This window comes from Oculina patagonica, chromosome 4, assembly GCF_052425735.1.
Source record: "Oculina patagonica isolate OP01 chromosome 4, crgOcupat, whole genome shotgun sequence".
Taxonomy (NCBI): domain Eukaryota; kingdom Metazoa; phylum Cnidaria; class Anthozoa; order Scleractinia; family Oculinidae; genus Oculina; species Oculina patagonica.
The window spans coordinates 18855625-18876821 of NC_135761.1; the positions used below are offsets into that span (position 1 = coordinate 18855625).

Here is a 21197-nt window from a genome sequence, read left to right on the forward strand (position 1 = left end):
CGCGAGTGTCAAACACGATGTGTCTCAATATAGTTCTTCCTTGTTCGTTTTTGGCAGTGGGGTGAATAGAAAAAAAGCCTCGGATTACATTTAAATTTTATTTCTTCGAAGCGAATGGTGGCTCTAACCCCTAAATTACCTAATGATACATCATTCTATTTTGGACCTCTAACTTTGCCTTAAAATATTATTTAACTTGCTCATCTGACGTTAATTGAGGTTCGTACAAATGGCGCATGCATGTTGAATGGTTCATTAATTTGTTCGTCGTTCGTAATCCGTATTTAAACCTTTGTGTTGAACAGAACAGAAAGATAATGTCGCTTGTTTTTGAGAATCGATGTCGCCTAGCCAAAAGCTGTAAATGTCGCTGTCGTTTTTTCCTGCTATTGTGTTGCCTTCGCCTTGTGTCGCTTGTCGCTGTTAAAATGTTTCTGTGTCGCCAGTATTCAGGGCCATGTCGCTTGTGACGCTTTTACCCCTTGGAAGGCCTCCCACACATTCACATGGCACCGCAAATAATATTTTAAGATACCGATTACGTACGTCCAATAGGTTGAGTAGTAAATTATGCTTACCTAGATGTAGATATTTGCCAAAACGAGTTACCTGATAGTCTGTAAATAAAAGGTTAAATCATCATTTTACCAAATAATACAGGAAACAGAATATAACAACTGAACTAACATTTCTTGAACCTTCACTGTTGAGGGTGTATCACGCAAACACAAGTGAACTGAGAAGTTAAACGTGATGTGTCTCAGGATATTACTTCCTTTAGCGCTTACTCGATCGTTTGTTTTTGCCATATTCTTGTTAACATGTACCGTAATTACTTTTGTAACGTATAACGTAAGTAATGTAGTATGTTTGTGTAACATAATATAATGTACTGTGTAATGTAATATATGTAGGGTTAAACAAATGTAATGTACTGTAGTGTAAGTCTTCTAAAGCATTAAAGTAAAAAAAAAATATTCTTGTCAAAACATGATTGAAAACTAAAACTTTTGATGACATGTACATTTTAATTCTTCAAAAGTAATTGGTAGTTTTTCGTCACTTAATTAACCAATGACATGTCATTTTATTGTGAAGGCGAGAGTTAAATGTGATCTATCTCAAGATGGTTCTTCCTTTAGCGCTTATTCGTTATTTCTTCCGGGTTCTTGACAAAATATTGACTGAAAGCCAGAACTTTGGATTAAATTTAGATTTTTATCCTTCGAAGTAATTGGTAGTTGTTCATCGGAAAAAATCAAATGGCACGACATTCTTACTATTTTGAATGTGAGAGTTATACGTATGTCTCAGTCAAAATATTTTTATCTGGCAACGCTTGTTCGTTCTTGACAGTGGGATCATGGGGGACATTAATTCATGTACCATCATGACCGACACTACGAACTAAAGTTTGGATTGCATTTAGATGTTCATTCTTCAAAGTGATTGGTATAGTTTTTCATCTCTACACAATACCCCATTATACATAATTCTATTTTGAACGTCTTTCTGTGTCATTAAATGCTATTGAATTGCATAAGGATTAAGTGACAACCAGTTTTCGTTCGTCTAGCATTAATTGAGCTTCATATAAATGGCGCATACATGTTGAATAGTTTAGCCCCATATTTTTAAGTTCGTTTTAAGTTGGTTCTTGGTTGTTTGTTTTATATTGGCTGTGAAAAGGAGAATAGAAAAAAAATGTAACACTAGAAAATAAATATCTAAATTTTTGTCCTTTGTTTTAAAAGTCTTGCGAAACTAACGATCATTGAAGAAAATAGTTTCATCCTAGCCTATAATAAGTAAAGCTCTACGTGGCGGAAAGGGCGGGGGGGGGGGGGGGGGGGGTATCTAAACAAATAGAATAAGGAGGGTGAAAAATTAAATATTTTATTTGCAGAGCAAATATTCCCTTTCTTTTCCATTTTTTATCAGAAAAATATTTTTGATGGCTTCTTAAGTTCACAGAACAACTACTACAGAAAAAAATAAAAAAAAAATAACTAAAAGCGGTCTTCTTAGATCCCAAGATTAAACTTTGAGCAAAGTGAGTCAGAAAAACGGATTTTTTCCAATATAGCGTGGCGAGAGAAGCACAGTTGCTTAGACTTTCTCTTGGAACTAAAAACTTTGCGCTGCAGAAAAGTCAAAACCATTGAAGCTATTATTTTCTGTACTGAAATTCCTACTTTTCGAAAACCAGGAGAATCGTACTTTTTAATATATAGGGGGAGGTTTTTTCCTACAAAATCACCATCTCACGTTAATCGAGGTTCGTACAAATGGCGCATGCATGTTGAATGGTTCATTATTTTGTTCGTCGTTCGTAATCCGTATTTAAACATTTGTGTTGAACAGAACAGAAATGATAATGTCGCTTGTTTTTGAGAATCGATGTCGCCTAGCCAAGAGCTGTAAATGTCGCTGTCGTTTTTCCTGCTATTGTGTTGCCTTCGCGTTGTGTCGCTGTCGCACTTTAGTGCCGTAATGATGTCGCTTGTCGCTGTTAAAATGTTTCTGTGTCACCAGTATTCAGGGCCATGTCGCTTGTCGCTTTTACCCCTTGGAAGGCTTCACACATTCACATGGCACCGCAAGTAATATTTTTAATTTAGATACCGATTACGTACGTCCAATAGGTTGAGTAGTAAATTATGCTTACCTAGATGTAGATATTTGCCAAAACGAGTTACCTAATAGTCTGTAAATAAAAGGTTAAATCATCATTTTACCAAAGAATACAGGAAACAGAATAGAACAACTGAACTAACATTTCTTGAACCTTCACTGTTGAGGGTGTATCACGCAAACACAAGTGAACTGAGAAGTTAAACGTGATGTGTCTCAGGATATTACTTCCTTTAGCGCTTACTCGTTTGTTTTTGCCATATTCTTGTCAAAACATGATTGAAAACTTGCATAAACTTTCTCTTGGAACTAAAAACTTTGCGCTTCAGAAAAGTCAAAACCATTGAAGCTATTATTTTCTGTACTGAAATTCCTCCTTTTCGAAAACCAGGAGAATCGTACTTTTTAATATATAGGGGAGGTTTTTTGCTACAAAATCACCACCGATGTAAACGTTTTTGCTTCATATAAACTGAAGTCTTTGCTATAGGCTTATGTGAGTAAATTTAAAATAATTAATGAAGAAAAAAGTTAATATTAGTAAATGTGGTAACATTTGTCGCAGACTTTCATATAAAATCTGCTTAACGCCTGCATTGTTTTTTTATAATCATGAGAAAATTAGAAGGAAAATAAGTGTTCTATCGCTATGCGCTTTCATTGGTCTATTTACAGTTAAATCAAATAGTATAAATAAATATATATATAAAAATAATAATAAAAATATTGCCAAAAAGGAAAAATTATATTTTAAAAATTCGTTTTCAATGCTTAATTGAAAGCTAAAAGAGAAAAGAATTTCTGCAGTTATTTTGGTCACTATGCCATAGTTTGTATACTGCATGATCAATTTGTTCCTTGTTAAAACACGTTAAAAAATAGGTCACCAAGGGTGACATGAGTCTAATGCGGTATGGCATAGTGATACAGATTGCGCGGTTTTCGTAAGCCGGTTAAAATTGGTTAGAGGTTTGTGTTCGGGAGTTTAATTTAAAATGCTTATAGCAAGCTAGGGGCATCGTGGATGATTATGGATAAAAACGAAACAGTCATAAATGTTATATGCTTCACAAAATTTAAAGTATGAACAGGAGTTGATGTTACTTCTTCCGTATTGTCCGTAAAAGCAGAAACGATTAAACATTTGGACAAGATTGCGTGACGATTTACAAAAAGCATGTTCATTACAACAAGGGTTGAAGAACTTCACATCGTTTTCTTTCAGATTTTTCACCATTTTGATGATGACTCTTGAAACAGATTTTGCAATAAAAACACTTGAAATAGTGACTGTTACTCCATTGTACTGTAAGCACTTAGTGACAGATTTTCCTAAAAACGGGTGTTAATGCTCACGTCAATATAATGATGACCTTTTGAACGCTGGAAACTAGGCAATTATTATCGAGCTACCATACACAGGAGCGAAGACTGTTTATCATGATGTACAAATTTCGCGAATCATCACTTCCATATCAATGTAACCATTTTATGATTTTTCTAGCTGTAAGAATTAAGAAATTAAGATCTCTGAGAGTCGTAAAAGCATGAAATTCGATTTCAGTGTATGGCAAAGGCCGGGACAGTGTAATACTGCAAATTAAAGCGGCCAAACAAACGCATTTTGATTTAGTCGCGTAACTTGATTTACATTTATCCATGTACATCTTTTATTTTTGAAGGTTTTTGTTTGCACTGTAAAGAAAAAATTGGTCAAAATTCGAATGACTTAAATACAAAAACCGAGGTAAAGTTTTCTATTTTTTAAAACAAAATAAATATTTGGTCGCATTGTGTAAATAAACGCGAGTCGCCGTCGAAATATTTTTTCTCAAAGACGTCTTGCTTTTTAAGCAAGACGAAAACACAAGTGCTTAACTGAACTGAAAACGAAGATTTATTTTCACAAAAAGCTTACAAATGTCTTAACTGGAAAATTATTTCGTCCTGTTCAAGTGTTGAATAATCGTGACTTGAGAAAGAACTTTTAATTATGCGTGGGAACACGTGTCGCTGATTGGCTGTTTTTAATTGAAACTAATCGTGCGTGTCCGTACGGAGTCCGTTCTTGCAGCTGATCATTGTTTTCTACATTACAGCGAACGATTATCGATCCCGAACCATTCCCTTGGGATTGCCAACAGCTTTTTTCATATAACAAAGAGTCTAATGCGCATGCGCAAAGCGCACGCAAGCATTAGACTCAAAAACTGGTATAGTTTAAACTAAGGATGTATCGATAGTACCAGCAATAAGATTGGTCAGTTTATTGCAATTCAATTAATGACGCATCTGTAAGACATGGTATTAACATGTAAATTCTCATTTAAGATTTCATTCATTTATCAAGTACTTCTTGGGAGAATTTATTTCCTACACAGAGTTAGTTTCTTATTGGTGGGCATCATCATATCCTTTGGTTAACTTGATGTCCCCACAGTAAGCTCATACCACGCAATTATTTGGAAACACTTTCCAAGTTGCTTGAAGTGAAGGGACTTTTTGAACGATAAAAATTCATCAATATTTGTTGATAAGAATTTTGAGCTCTTGTATTATGCACATTTTTAGGATATTGGGATTTTCAAACAATGAAACTATTGTGAGCACAAATGACTAAAAACAGCTTTTAAAACGTCTAGGCGCACTGCCGTGTCACTCCACGCTCTTTGAACAACGATTTACTTATACTTGAAGGTGTTAGTTTGATGCTTGTTTTTTAATGCCCGGAAACTTACAATTAAATCATTTGTTCGTTTGTTTGTCAGTCAGGTTTAGTATTGAAGGAAACGCCTTTTCTTTCAACAGCTAAATTCTATTCAACAGCTAAAATTTGTAAACACCAAACTACTTCTTCATTTATTTTCATTTCCAGCCATTAGAGTGAATTCGTGTAACCCGTTTTTTATATGTTAATGAGTCGTATAATATTCTAATGTTTGTGTACAATCATAAGAGTGTATCCATAAGAGGACCAGGCAACATGTGATACAGCTCACATCACCGATCTCGCCCAAACTTAGCATAAATGTTGGGTATGGTGAGCTATTTACTGTGACAAAACATCAGCTCAAAATATTTTATTCCCTTCAAGTTATGGCACCTTTTGCAAAAATGGCCATTTTTCACTAATTTATGCATATTTCATTAGCTGACTTTGATTGACCAGTTCCACAAGAAAAGAAGACTTCTGAAAATAAAATTCACTGCACTATATTCTGTGGTTATTAGGCTTTAAGTACAATAATTCACTTCAACCGTCTGATTTGATTTCTTCTCCTCAAACGGTCTTTTGGAAGGTACACATTTCGTACTGCTGGAAATAGCCTTTAACTAGTGCCCAATATCTCCCATGAGCAACAACTTATATACATTATTCTTACATGGGTAATGAAGTCCATCATTAAACTTCACAAAAATGCAACAAAATGTCTGGGGACTTCAATAGTCTATTAGTATTGAGGAACTAAACACACGTGACTTAACGATTTCTTGCTATTTCATCAAAATTCACCGAAACACAGAAGCCATTTATTTGCCTCAATTTGGCACAAAATCGGTACGAAATAGCTAATCAAGCATAAATCTATAGATAACAATCAAAATATTGGCGAAGATTGGCAGTTAGGGCATTTTTCGGAGCGTTTTCAGAGCCATATAATTCGGCAATGTTGTGATAGTAAATGTAAAAATAGCAGCGAAAGATTTTCTTCAAAAGCTCGCTCAATTCAACATTTAGGCACATCAAAGTTAAGAAACAAGAAAGTAATACTACATACATGCCACTTATCGACACACAGATGCTTTCTTTTGAAGAATTTGTTCTTCCTCGCTGCACTTCGATCCTTCGATCGATCTCAATTGACATGTACTGTTGCTTTGAGGCGCGATGAACTTAGCCAATACATCGTGGGTCATTCTTCGTGAAAGGTGTAAACAGGTTGTCAATAAAGTCATTCAAAGAGCTGTTTAAAGTTCACGGAAGGACACTTGTCTCAGCCAGTTTGAATGAAATAAATTTAACTGGAAAATAAACAGCCGCCATGTTGTATTTGTACCTTTGAGCCTGCCGTTTCAGTCAGCGGTAAAGCCGTACACTTGGGCAAGTACGTAGTGTAGTCATCATATAGTTGTTTTACTAAATCCTATATAGGGATGTTCATAGAGGGGATACATAGCCTAGCCCTACACAGCTATACACGCCTATACATAGCCCAACACAGCTATACACAGCTATACACACGCGTGTTCATTTGCTTTTCCTCCGCAAATGTTTGTTTTCGTCGGAATAAGTAGCGGATGGTGTTATCTACCCTCTGAACAACCGGGGCTTGATCTTAGCCTTATAAGTAGTGTGCGTTTCTTGTAAAAGTAAGAATTTTTTTTCAACTTCTCCATTGAATGTTTTTGATAAATAGTTGAAGAGAAATACACTGGATGCAGTGTAATGTATGCGATGCAATCGGTTTTGATGCTCTGAAATTGAGCTCTGAAATGTCGGAAACCATTAAATAATCAGAGCAAGTTTTTCCATCTTATATCAGGTTAAAACTAGTATGTTTATTGTTTTTTTTTGTTGTTTCTGTCTTTTTTGGGAGGTGGGGGAGGGGGTGAATATGGACATTTGAAGAAATGGCGGTCAGGTTGTCAGCCTGGCCTGTGTACATCTATTCCTTCTGTTCAAATCGTCTATATTATATTACACTTTGGCAGCTAGGAGACTGAATTTGTACCCACTCTCTTTTTCGGGATCCCACAAAGTTCTCCATCTGTCCATTTACGGATAAACGTCATTACTGCAGTTTTATTCATTTGTTTTAGAAAAGGGCTTTTATGGGGACAAATTTTTCCTCCTGAATGCCCACATTGCAAGTGACGAATTGCGGCTTCAAATGATAATTTTCTTCATCACCGACTCAATTTAAGTGGCTATGTGAGTTACAAAGACGCGAATGCAGACTTTTGTAGAGAGCTTAAACCCCGCATTAAAACTAAACAAATTTATTGCAAGACTAGGACTACGCAAGACGGCAAAACTTATTAGCTAAAATATAATGTTTCAACCAGCACAGGTAGTCTTCTGTCTTCTTCGAGGTCAACGCGAGGGAAACCCGTTTTATTCTTTGTTGTTTTCTCTCTCTACATTCACACCTTTATAGATATATGTATATATTTGCTGCGCCATATTAGCCTGTTCCAGGCGTTCGGTTAGTTTGGAACAGGCTAGCGCCATATAGACTGCGTCCCTAAGGGCATTTCGTACGTGAATACTTTGTTCAGTTCAGCACAGACGCTCTCCCAACTAAAGCACTTGCGCAAGAAACGATTACAAAACCTACCTCGCTATCCACCGTATAGTGATTTATCCCGTGGTAAACGTTATTCTCCAATTTTGCTGAGTTATTCATTTTTTCCTATTTATGCCCCGGGGGTAGGGGAATTTGGTCAAAAAACCAAACATTATGTCTAGACATAATGTTATTTATGTCGAGGCATGTTCATTTGGTAACCCGTTGGGAGGTTCCGTACCGGGTACAAAGTTTAACCAATAACATTTTAGGGCGGTGTCTGCTATGTAAAAGCAGAAACAATCGCTTAATTCTTCCTTTTATTCCTCGCCATTGAAGTGTCGAGAGCTCTAGAAAATAATCGTTATGCGCGGTATTAATCACTATTTCCGCCAGGGGAGGGGAATTTGAACAAGCAATAAAAAAATACAAATGTCTGAAAAGTTACTGGGAGACGTTGACATTTTGATTTATTTAACTGTGTAGCGTCTTTTATGCTAAAAATAATTGTTTATGTTCCAAAATGACGCTAAATGGCGGTATAAAACTGCTCCGACGTTTCGGTAATACTGCCTTCTTCAGCCGGGGTGCCACCCCCAAAAAGGCAGTATTGCCGAGACGTCGGAGCAGTTTTATACCGCCATTTAGCGTCATTTTGGAACATAAACAATTATTTTGATTTGGTTGCCGTGCATGCCGACCGTTGAACAGAAAAATCAAGAACTCTGTTTCGGTGAAAGTCAAATGGAACAGTATTTTTTCTGGAAAATCTCTTCGGAGATTGACGGAACGTCAGAAATTTTCTTACCATTTGTAAGGTTTCCCAGTTCTAGTCTCCCATCCTTCAGGTCTCCCACCAACGGAAAGAAATAACAGGAAACTGAGCTACAAATGGTAAGCGACATCTATTTCGGTTAGTTTGCTAATTTTGGAAAGAAGCCGTTCCATTTTTCAGTGGTCATTCCAACCGGTTCTCTCCAACAAATGGTAAGCACCCTAGAGTTCGTTCAGCATCACATTGCGGTAAACACGTCAAGCTGTAGCGGAGGAAATTGTTTTCCCTACGACAATTTGAAAATATTCTCATTTTCATCACAAACGCATCCAACGAACACTCGCGGAGGAAAAGCAAATGATCGCGCGTGTGGTCACGCGTGATGGACGCGTGATGCCCAGTGAACAGCCGTACCGCTGACTGAAACGACAGGCTCAAAGGTAGAAATTCAACATGGCGGCTGTTTATTTTCCAGTTAAATTTATTTCATGCAAACTGGCTGAGACAAGTGTCCTTCCGTGAACTTTGAACAGCTCTTTGAATGACTTTATTGACAACCTGTTTACACCTTTCACGAAGGATGAACCACGATGGATTGACTAAGTTCAGCGCGCCTCAAACCGGGGCCTCAAAGCAACAGTACATGTCAATTGAGATCGATCAAAGAATCGAAGTGCAGCGAGGAAGAACAAATTCTTCAAAAGAAAGCATCTGTGTGTCGATAAGTGGCATGTATGTAGTATTACTTTCTTGTTTCTTTACTTTGATGTGCCTAGATGTTGAATTGAGCGAGCTTGTGAAGAAAATCTTTCGCTGCTGTTTTTACATTTGCTATATCACAACATTGCCGAATTATATGGCTCTGAAAACGCTCCGAAAAATGTCCTAACTGCCTTTTCTTCGCCAATATTTTGATTGTTATCTATAGATTTATGCTTGATTAGCTATTTCGTACCGATTTTATGCCAAATTGAGGCAAATAAATGGCTTCTGTGTTTCGGTGAGTTTTGATGAAATAGCAAGAAATCGTTAAGTCACGTGTGTTTAGTTCCTCAATACTAATAAAATATTGAAGTCCCCGGACATTTTGTTGCATTTTTGTGAAGTTTAATGATGGACTTCATTACCCATGTAAGAATAATGTACATAAGTTGTTGCTCATGGGAGATATTGGACACTAGTTAAAGGCTATTTCCAACAGTACGAAATGTGTACCTTCCAAAAGACCGTTTGAGGAGACGAAATCAAATTTGACGGTTAAAGTGAATTATTGTACTTAAAGCCTAATAACCACAGAATATAGTGCAGTGAATTTTATTTTCAGAAGTCTTTTTTTTTCTTGTGGAACTGGTCAATCAAAGTTAGCTCATTAAGTATGCATAAATTAGTGAAAAATGGCCATTTTTGCAAAAGGTGCTATAACTTGAAGGGAATAAAATATTTTGAGTTGATGTTTTGCCATAGTAAATAGCTCACCATACCCAACATTTATGCTAAGTTTGGGCGAAATCGGTGATATGAGCTGTATCACCTGTTGCATGGTTCTGCCCTGTTCTCTCACGGGCACACTCATAATACAATAAAACAACACACGAGTGGTCAGAAAACCTCAAAGAAATCACTTTAATAGTTATACAGTAAATAAGTATAAACAGGACGTGTCTTTCTTTAAGCACTTCAAGAACATGTTCAACCTACATCGAAAATTAGCGGTCTGGTTCATATCACGCAGGATTTAGTCATGTCACATTGTTGTTTTTCAGAAGATGGGAAGTTGCCAAGAGTAATAAGACACGTGTACAGCTATTTTCCTGCTCATTAAACCTTTTGTTTGCTAAACAAAAGTTGCTTGTCATCGTGATTTGCTAAAGCTCCCCATTGGATTGCTCGCGCAGAATTATGTTACAGTCAAGTTTAATTTATTTTTCTTTACGGGATGTTGAATATAAAATGTTGGTCTAAAATCGCAAGACAATTCAAGGCATGAGAAATTTTAAGCTCCGTTATCTGTTTTGGTTTTTACATATGGGTAAATGCTTGAATTTTAACCTGACTTCCACATGCAAATAATTACGATTTGTCCGCAATTTTCTGTTTTCCTGTACAGCTCATTTAAATATTACACGGGGCATTAGCATATAAAAAACGGGTTACACGAATTCACTCTATTGCTTCATTTTTCTATGGCGAATTCATTTTTTATACCGACTGTAATTTTTTGGCAGAATAATCGCATTAGAGAATATGAAGGATTATTATTATTATTAGCATTATTGGTGCAATTTATTTTTTTCAGTTGTCAGTTTAAGTGAAATAGAGTTGGAAACTAAGTTTTGCAGTTGTGCTGGACGCGCTCTTAAATGAACTGAGTATTTACTCAAGATTTTTCCTCCTATAGCGTTTGCGTTCTTGCCATGTTCTTGTCAGAACACGACTGACAGCACAAATTTTAAAATTTAGATTTTATAAAGTAATTAGTAGTTGTTCATCGCCTAATAAGCCATCATTATATTTTGAACGCGAGTGTCAAACACGATGTGTCTCAATATAGTTCTTCCTTGTTCGTTTTTGGCAGTGGGGTGAATAGAAAAAAAGCCTCGGATTACATTTAAATTTTATTTCTTCGAAGCGAATGGTGGCTCTCACCCCTAAATTACCTAATGATACATCATTCTATTTTGGACCTCTAACTTTGCCTTAAAATATTATTTAACTTGCTCATCTGACGTTAATTGAGGTTCGTACAAATGGCGCATGCATGTTGAATGGTTCATTAATTTGTTCGTCGTTCGTAATCCGTATTTAAACCTTTGTGTTGAACAGAACAGAAAGATAATGTCGCTTGTTTTTGAGAATCGATGTCGCCTAGCCAAAAGCTGTAAATGTCGCTGTCGTTTTTTCCTGCTATTGTGTTGCCTTCGCCTTGTGTCGCTTGTCGCTGTTAAAATGTTTCTGTGTCGCCAGTATTCAGGGCCATGTCGCTTGTGACGCTTTTACCCCTTGGAAGGCCTCCCACACATTCACATGGCACCGCAAATAATATTTTAAGATACCGATTACGTACGTCCAATAGGTTGAGTAGTAAATTATGCTTACCTAGATGTAGATATTTGCCAAAACGAGTTACCTGATAGTCTGTAAATAAAAGGTTAAATCATCATTTTACCAAATAATACAGGAAACAGAATATAACAACTGAACTAACATTTCTTGAACCTTCACTGTTGAGGGTGTATCACGCAAACACAAGTGAACTGAGAAGTTAAACGTGATGTGTTTCAGGATATTACTTCCTTTAGCGCTTACTCGATCGTTTGTTTTTGCCATATTCTTGTTAACATGTACCGTAATTACTTTTGTAACGTATAACGTAAGTAATGTAGTATGTTTGTGTAACATAATATAATGTACTGTGTAATGTAATATATGTAGGGTTAAACAAATGTAATGTACTGTAGTGTAAGTCTTCTAAAGCATTAAAGTAAAAAAAAAATATTCTTGTCAAAACATGATTGAAAACTAAAACTTTTGATGACATGTACATTTTAATTCTTCAAAAGTAATTGGTAGTTGTTCGTCACTTAATTAACCAATGACATGTCATTTTATTGTGAAGGCGAGAGTTAAATGTGATCTATCTCAAGATGGTTCTTCCTTTAGCGCTTATTCGTTATTTCTTCCGGGTTCTTGACAAAATATTGACTGAAAGCCAGAACTTTGGATTAAATTTAGATTTTTATCCTTCGAAGTAATTGGTAGTTGTTCATCGGAAAAAATCAAATGGCACGACATTCTTACTATTTTGAATGTGAGAGTTATACGTATGTCTCAGTCAAAATATTTTTATCTGGCAACGCTTGTTCGTTCTTGACAGTGGGATCATGGGGGACATTAATTCATGTACCATCATGACCGACACTACGAACTAAAGTTTGGATTGCATTTAGATCGATGTTCATTCTTCAAAGTGATTGGTATAGTTTTTCATCTCTACACAATACCTCATTATACATAATTCTATTTTTAACGTCTTTCTGTGTCATTAAATGCAATTGAACTGCATAAGGATTTTAAAGTGACAACCAGTTTTCGTTCGTCTGGCATTAATTGAGCTTCATATAAATGGCGCATACATGTTGAATAGTTTAGCCCCAGATTTTTAAGTTCGTTTTAAGCTGGTTGTTTGTTTTCTATGGGCTGTGATAAGGAGAATAGAAAAAATGTTACGCTAGAAAAAAAATATATAAATTTTTGTCCTTTGTTAAAGTCTTGCGAAACTAACGAACATTGAAGAAATTAGCTTATATTTTTATCCTAGCCTATAAAAAGTAATACACTACGTGCCAGAGAAGGAGGGGGGGGGGGGGGGGATCTAAACAATTAGAATAAGGAAGGTGAAAAATTAAATATTCTTTTTGCAGAGCAAATATTCCCATTCTTGGAGAAACATTAAAAGATTTTACCTTCCACGCTGACGTTTGCGTGACACACGTGACTCACAGTTTTCGAGTGAATCACTGTTTTCAGCTGTCCTGTCTGAGCAGTTAGCTCCCGAGTTCGACACCAGAACTGAGACTAGAAGGTTACATAATTTCCTTTTAGTTTGCTTCCTTTTATTCAGGTGAAAACGTCAGGAGAAAATCGACTCGTTTCACTCCAAGGAATACAAAATGGCTTCTTAAGTTCACAGAACAATTGCCACAGAAAAAATAAAACAGATAGCTAAAGCGGTCTTCTTAGATCCCAAGATTCTTTGTAATAACCAATTCAACATTCTTTTCAACGTTCTTTGTAATAACCAATAATATGGGTTTAGAAAAAAACATTCTACCACTCATGCACTTATCGACTTATATGACAAAATTTCGTCCGCTTTGGATCGTAAAGAGCATGCTGTTGGTGTTTTTTTTTAGATCTTTCTAAGGCCTTTGACACTGTGAATCACGAAATTCTCTTTGAGAACTTTTATCACTACGGTATTCGCGGACTGGCGCTAGAATGGGTAAAAAGCTACTTCAGTGAAAGATCTCAATTTGTCGAATATAATGGACTGAGATCAACCCCCCTAAGATACACTCGTAGATCTTATGGAGGAATTAAACCTCACTGATATTTATCGTGATCTGCATCCAAAGTCGAAATCCTTTACCTACGTATCAAAATCGTTAAACTTAAAATCGAGGATCGACTACTTTCTTGTTCCGCGCTCGCTTTCTTGCGATGTTAGACAAGCGGAAATTCGTATTTCGACAGCGCCCGATCATAACGCGATCTTCTTAAGTATCGTTGTTAAAAGCGAGTTTAATAGAGGTCCAGGTTTATGGAAATTTAATAACACCCTATTGGAAGATGATAACTATAAAGAACTGATCGCTTTTTATTATCCACAAATATTAAGAAAACACTCCAAAGTTACAGACAACCAGCTTCTATGGGAACTAATCAAGATGGAATTACGATCAAAAACTATAGGATATTCAAAAAAGAAAAGATGTAAATTAAGGAACAAGGAAGAGGCCCTTCAGAAAGAGTTACAAGAACTCGACTTCGAAATTTGCAATGGAGATTATTTCGACCAGGATATCCTAGAAAAATTCGAGGCCGCCAAAGAAGAACTAAAACGACTCCATGAAATAAGAGGTAAAGAGACCATGTTCAGGTCAAAGATGAAATGGGTAGAACAAGGAGAAAAGCCTACCAAATATTTCTATAATCTCGAAAAAACAAACTACGAGAAAAAATTGATCCGAGAGGTGAAACTAGAAAATGAAGAGATAGTTTCAAACCCCGCACAAGTCAACAAGGAAATTGAAATTTTTTTCAGGAAAATGTACACCGCTAAAATAAATAGAAACATGGACAACCATGCATTTGAGCAAAAATTCAACGACTTTATTGAGGATCTCAACATTCCTCAACTCAATGAGGAAGAACAAAGCTTCCTAGAAAAAGATTTGACTATCAACGAATTGAAAGAAGCATTAACCTCCTTTGCGGATAATAAATCCCCAGGGGAGGACGGTTTTACAAAGGAATTTTATCAAACTTTTTTCGATCTTCTCTGTAAGGACCTTCTTAATTCTTATAATGAAGCTTTTCGCAAAGGTTCATTATCTGTATCCCAGAAACGAGGAACAATAACACTCATCCCAAAAGGCGATGAGAACTTGACGGAATTGAAGAACTGGCGCCCTATATCTCTACTCAATATTGATTACAAAATATTAACTAAGGCATTGGCGAGGAGAATGGAAAAAGTCTTACCAAAATTAGTTTGCTCTGACCAAACGGGTTTTGTTAATGGGAGATATATAGGACAAAATATTAGACTCTTGAATGATATAATGGAGTATACAGATATTAAGAAACTGCCTGGAATTTTTCTTTTTGTTGATTTCGAAAAGGCATTCGACACTATAGAATGGAATTTTATATCAAAAACTCTAGATGTGTTTAAATTCGGCTGCACTTTTAAAAAATGGTTTTCTGTTATCTACAATAATGTACAAAGCTCTGTTATGAATGGTGGTCGTATGACCAATTATTTTGAAGTAACAAGAGGGGTGCGACAGGGATGTCCACTAAGCCCTTCCCTCTTTATCCTTACTGTGGAATTGCTAGCATTGAAGATCCGTCAGAGCCCGAACTGTAGAGGTATATGTTTACCAAATGATAAAGAAGCGAGAATTTCGCAATTTGCTGACGACACAACTATCATAACAAATAGTACAGACTCCCTCAAATCACACCTTCAAACTATAGAGGTATTTGGGGACATCTCAGGGCTAAAATTAAATAGGAAGAAGACCAAAGCAATGTGGTTAGGTTCAATGAAACACAATACTTGTAAGATTCTGGAATTTAAAAGTACGAGAGCGCCAATTAAAGTTTTAGGGACCTTTCTATCATACAACCAAGATAAGAACATTGAAGAGAATTTCCTCAGTAGAATTAGGAAAATGAGAACTAAATTGAATCTATGGCTTTCTAGGGATCTCACGCTCTATGGCAAATCCTTATTGGCTAAAACGTTAGGTGTGTCCCAATTAGTCTACGGGGCATCTTTGCTTTCCGTTCCAAATGCAGTTATTAAAATTGTTCAAACACAACTCTTCTCTTTTCTATGGAAAAACAAAAAAGATAAAATAAAGAGAGCAGTTATATATCAACCCCTAGCGGAAGGGGGACTAAATTTTATTAATTTTGCAACAATGGTGAAATCCTTACGCTTAGCATGGATAAGTAGGTTACTAAGTGATACCGACGACTTATGGAAAGCAATCCCGAATTACTATCTTTCAGAGTACGGTGGTCTCCACTTTCTTCTCAAATCCAACTATAATGCTGAATCCATAAACAAATGTTTACCTAATTTCTATCGAGAACTGCTACAATATTTCCAAGAATTTAAAAACAAGACCAATATATTTTCTTACGGTGAATTCTTACTGTGGAACAACAAGGCCATAACCATTGAAAATCATCCCGTTTTTTGGAGATCTTGGTTCGAACGAAAAATTCTTTATGTACAAGATGTTCTAAATGCGAATGGGAATTTTTTAACGATTGAAGAATTCCAAAACAAGTTTAAACTTAAAACAAACTTTCTTCACTACCTTCAATTAATTGCTGCTATCCCATCGGATTTAAAAAAGAAAGCTGCCACAACTGAAGTGCCCTCGCAAGAATTGTCAAACACAACAAATATATCTTCTTCAGGGATTCCTACCATGGATTTAACTGAAATGCGCTGCAAAAACTACTATAAAATTCTCAATGGAAACTGTATCACCGAGCCTACTGGTATAAAAAACTGGAAAAACAAATTCCCTGATCTCTTCACAGATTGGGGAAAAAAATTTTCGTCTATATATAAATTCACAAAGGATAATAAATTAAGACAATTCTCGTTCAGGTTACTGCACAGAATAATAATGACCAAAAAGGAGCTCTTTAAATTCAGACTAGCTGAGGATGAAGCATGCACTCTTTGTCTTCGACCAGACTCTATAGAACATACATTTCTAGACTGTACCGTAACAACAGCCTTTTACTCGAAAGCCATATCATGGTTCAATCATGAAAATGACGCCGACATTACACTTTCAAATAAACAAATAACTTTTAACGACATCCCCCGTTTAACTCACCTAACCGATTACCCAAGACGCAGACTCTACCTTTTGGTCATTATCCTAAAGCAATACATTTACGTTTGTAAATGTTTAGACAAGAAACCAGACATGCAGGAATTTCAAAGAAAAGCTATATTACAATGGCAAATAGAGAAATGCGCTCTTCCCTAAGTCACAGAGTCTCCCGCGAAGACTTTTTATTTACTTCCTCTTTTGATTTAATTAGCCATTTGAGACAGACACACTAAACCAAAGCCCAAAATCTTATCCTGTTTCCACCAACACTGCTCTTAAATTTAATTTGTTGTGTCCATAGAAAGTAACTAAGGTGTCGTTCTGTATAGCACTACGAGTAATTACAACCAGGCAAGTAAGCTTAACTAGTGAATAGTGATTTTGTATTGTGATGTATTGTAAGTTATGTTTTGCTTAGCAATGTAAAGTAAGTAACATTACGCTGCTAGTGACCGTTAGTAAATGACTGTTAGTATAAGTTAGTGATAAACACTGGTGATTAATCCAATAAGCAGAGCAATGTAATAACTAGAGTGATGCTGAGTAATGTATGCAGAGTAATGTTTGTTTAAATAAATAAATAAATAAAAAAAAAAAAAAAAAAAAAAAATCACTACGGTATTCGCGGACTGGCGCTAGAATGGGTAAAAAGCTACTTCAGTGAAAGATCTCAATTTGTCGAATATAATGGACTGAGATCAACCCCCCCTAAGATCCGCTGCGGGGTTCCGCAGGGGTCAATTTTAGGCCCGCAATTTTTTATCCTATACATAAATGATTTGAACAATGCTTCAAACCTTGAGTCAATCCTATTCGCAGACGATACGAATTTATTCATCTCACACAAAGACCCAGATTTCTTAATTAGTACACTAAACTGTGAATTAATTAAATTGTCAAAATGGTTCAGAGCAAACAGACTCTCTTTGAACTTAACTAAAACAAATTTTTATGGAATTTAAACTTCGACAAAAAAAGTCTTCTTCGGACTTTAATGTTGTTATACTCTGTCAACCAAGCCACTCTTGCCTCGTTGCTGTATAACCTCGAGTAGAACGACTCGCAATAAAACAAGTTTTTGAATACTAATTTAACAGCTATATTTTATGGCGTACGATCCCCGCCAAAATTCATTGTTTGGATTTTAACTTCATCATTTAAATTTTCAACTTCAACAATTGAATTTTACACCTCAATTCAAAATTTTACACCCTTCTTTCAGATTTCACATTATTGGAGATGTGTTGCACACTTATCTTTTCGTTTTCTAACTCAACGTTTTGTACTTGACCTAATGCTCGCTGTACATTTTTAACTCACGTAGAAAATTTTCAACTCGACTTTTTAATTTATGTTTACGCTTCAGTGATCATTGGTTGAGGCAATAAGCCTTTGAGGAGGATAGACATCCTCCCCAGGCTCTTTCAGCTAGATTCCTGCCAGGACGGTGATTATAGTAGAATGTTGCTTCGATTGGAGTATTTAAATCGTACTCTTATAAATTCTGGGGAATTGCCTGATTCCTGATCAGAATATCAGGTGAGCTATTAGGTTCTTGGTCTTGTCACAGTTTTGCACCAGTTTGTGATAAAAAAAATATTGTTTTTACCGATATTTGTAGCCTCCAAAGACTTAAATCAGTGAAATACTACTACAACATCTTGCACCATTGATGTTTGTCACAGATACATGTACCTTGTAGTAATTTTTCTGGATTCAATTGTTTCCGATGAGGTTTTTTTTACAACATTTTAAACTACATTTCTGACTTTGATGTCCACCATGCTGGTCTTGCAAAGGTACGACAGCAACGTATATAAAATGGCCGCTGCAAACATATTGAACAAACTACAAAAGCCACAAGTCGCTAGTTGGGGAACAAACAAAACAACTGGGGAGCGTAAACGTAGACTAACGAAATCAACTAGTGAAAACTGTGACAAGACCAAGAACCTAATAGCTCACTTGATATCCTGTTTCCAGACATAGATATCCTCCTTTCCACCGTCCTTTTTGAAATTCCCAACAGCTCACTGATTTTAGGTACAGTAAACCCATTATCTACTAGGAATATCAGTTGATCCTCCGATACATTAAAAGTAGGGTGACCTTTGGGACCAGTAAACGGTCTGTTCTGTATGTAGGAACGCTCGATTTTTGTGCACTCGATAATCATGCTATGACGGATCATTTACCAGCCACGATGGAATCAGGCAATTCCCCAGAATTTAAAAGAGTACGATTGAAATGCTCCAATCGAAGCAACATTCTACTATAATCACCGTCCTGGCAGGAATCTAGCCAAAAGAGCCTGGGGAGGATGTCTATCCCCCTCCCCTCCCACCCCGACAAAGGCTTATTGCCTCGACCAATGATCACTGAAGCGTAAACAAAAATTAAAAAGTCGAGTTGAAAATTTTCTACGTGAGTTAAAAATGAACAACGAGCAAGGTCAAATACAAACGTTGAGTTAGAAAACGGAAAGATAAGTGTACAACACATCTTCAATAATGTGAAATCTGAAAGAAGGGTGTAAAATTTTGAATTGAGATGTAAAATTCAATTGTTGAAGTTGAAAATTTAAATGATGAAGTTAAAATCCAAACAATGAATTTTGGCGGGGATCGTACGCCATAATATTTAGATTATTTTTTGTAATTGGCCAGAACAGCGTTTTGTGTTACCCATTTGTCCAATGAAATGTAGTCTTATATTCGTAAGTAACCTAATGCTGACGTGTTGCATAAGTTGATGACCTTGACGATCCTTCGACTGAATAATTTTCTTCTCTTATTTGAGATACTATACCAATTTATTTTTCAACGCAAAACAAAACCCAAAACCGGACCGAATATTTTCTGCTCAATTTTCCTAACGCAACTTACAGTCAAGTGATTATCCATGTTTAAATGAAGTTATGAAAACAGATCGTTCCAATTGCTTGAGAAATAGGAAAGAGAAACTTTATGAATATGCTATCGATATTTTCAACTCACCATGAAATTTAAATGTTGCGAAAAATTTTGGAACTACATTGGAAGTCATGAACACTCAAAAGAACCTTTATTATGACAACACCAGACAATTTTATTAGTTACAAAAATTGTTTTTGAATTGAAAATGTCTATGTCCGTTTTCTTATTTGTAAGTTTAAAATTAGAAACCTTCATCAATTTGCTTATGGACGACTCGTTTTTTCTTTACAAACACTGAAGTAAACCTACCATTGACACAGTTGCCAACAATTAACGGCATGTGGACAGTTTAGCTTATTGCTTTATAAAATTATTCCATCAAATTTGTTCTCTGTTTATGATTCTACATTAACCACAATTAATTTAGCACGTGAAATACAAGAAAGATGGAATTTTACTGGAATTTACTGAGTCTAATGACCTGTTTATATCTGGAGAAAATAACTGGATCGCATGATTTTTCACGAGTTGATCCTTCGGCAAACAGCATTTCATCCGTGACCAGCATTCTAGTTTAAAAACCTAATGCTGCCAAACATTTATGTTTAGTTTCCAGAAAAGCGCTCTAGCGAAACAACATATATGAAAGTACATCTAAGACAGTCACCAACCTCTCTTGTAAACTTGCGTCTCTGGAAATCTGCAGACAGTAATCTTTATACTGGAGAGAAAGGAGCCAGAGATGTAATAAATAATATTAAACCAAGTAAAGAAGCAGGGAAAATCAAGTTTGTGGCTTACACGGTCAACCGAGTAGCTCTTCTCTTGTCCTTGTTTAGAACTGGAGTAGAATGAATCTCGATAAAACAAGTTTGAGAAATGAAAACAACTTTGTTTAGATTCAAAGTTGCATTCTTACGAGGAATTTTATTGGCTGGACAATGTTTTGTTAGCATTTTGTCCAATGAAATGTAGTCTTATAATAGTAAGTTGCCTAATGCTGACGTGTTGCATAAGTTGATGACTTTCACGAACCTTTGACTGAATAATTTTCTTCTTTTATTTGAGATACTATACCAATTTTTTTAACGCAAAACAAAACCAAAAAACCGGACCGATTATTTTCTGCTCAATTTTCCTAACGCAACTTACAGTCAAGAGACTAATAATGTTTAAATGAAATTGTGCGGGATTTAACTGAGTCTAATGACTTGTTAATATCAGGCTGAGAAAATGAGAGACAAAACTACGTATCTTTTTGAAACAAAGTTGCGCATTTGGATCGCACGACTATTCACAAGTCGATGTTTGGGTAAATATAACTTCATCTGTGATCAAAATTCTATTTTTTTAAAAACCTAATGGTGCCAAACATTTAAGTTTAGTTTCCAAAAATGCACTCCAGCAAAACAGTATATATAAAGGCACATTTAAA

At 35.9% G+C, this 21197-nt stretch overlaps 1 protein-coding gene across 3 annotated transcripts in view; it reads right to left on the reverse strand.

Annotated features, from left to right (window-relative positions):
• LOC144651886 (collagen triple helix repeat-containing protein 1-like) overlaps positions 1 to 21197 on the reverse strand; it is a 34241-nt gene that overhangs the window by 11940 nt on the left and 1104 nt on the right. Inside the window, exons 3-6 of one of the 3 annotated variants that reach the window (XM_078511941.1) lie at positions 20434 to 20483; positions 11794 to 11832; positions 2669 to 2707; positions 579 to 617 (exon numbers count right to left, since the gene is read on the reverse strand). In XM_078511941.1, the coding sequence (XP_078368067.1) occupies positions 579 to 617; positions 2669 to 2707; positions 11794 to 11832; positions 20434 to 20483 (167 nt within the window). Of the gene's footprint in view, positions 1 to 578; positions 618 to 2668; positions 2708 to 11793; positions 11833 to 20433; positions 20484 to 20563; positions 21166 to 21197 lie in introns of those variants that run through there. The other 2 variants (XM_078511942.1, XM_078511943.1) reach the window with 2 other exon arrangements.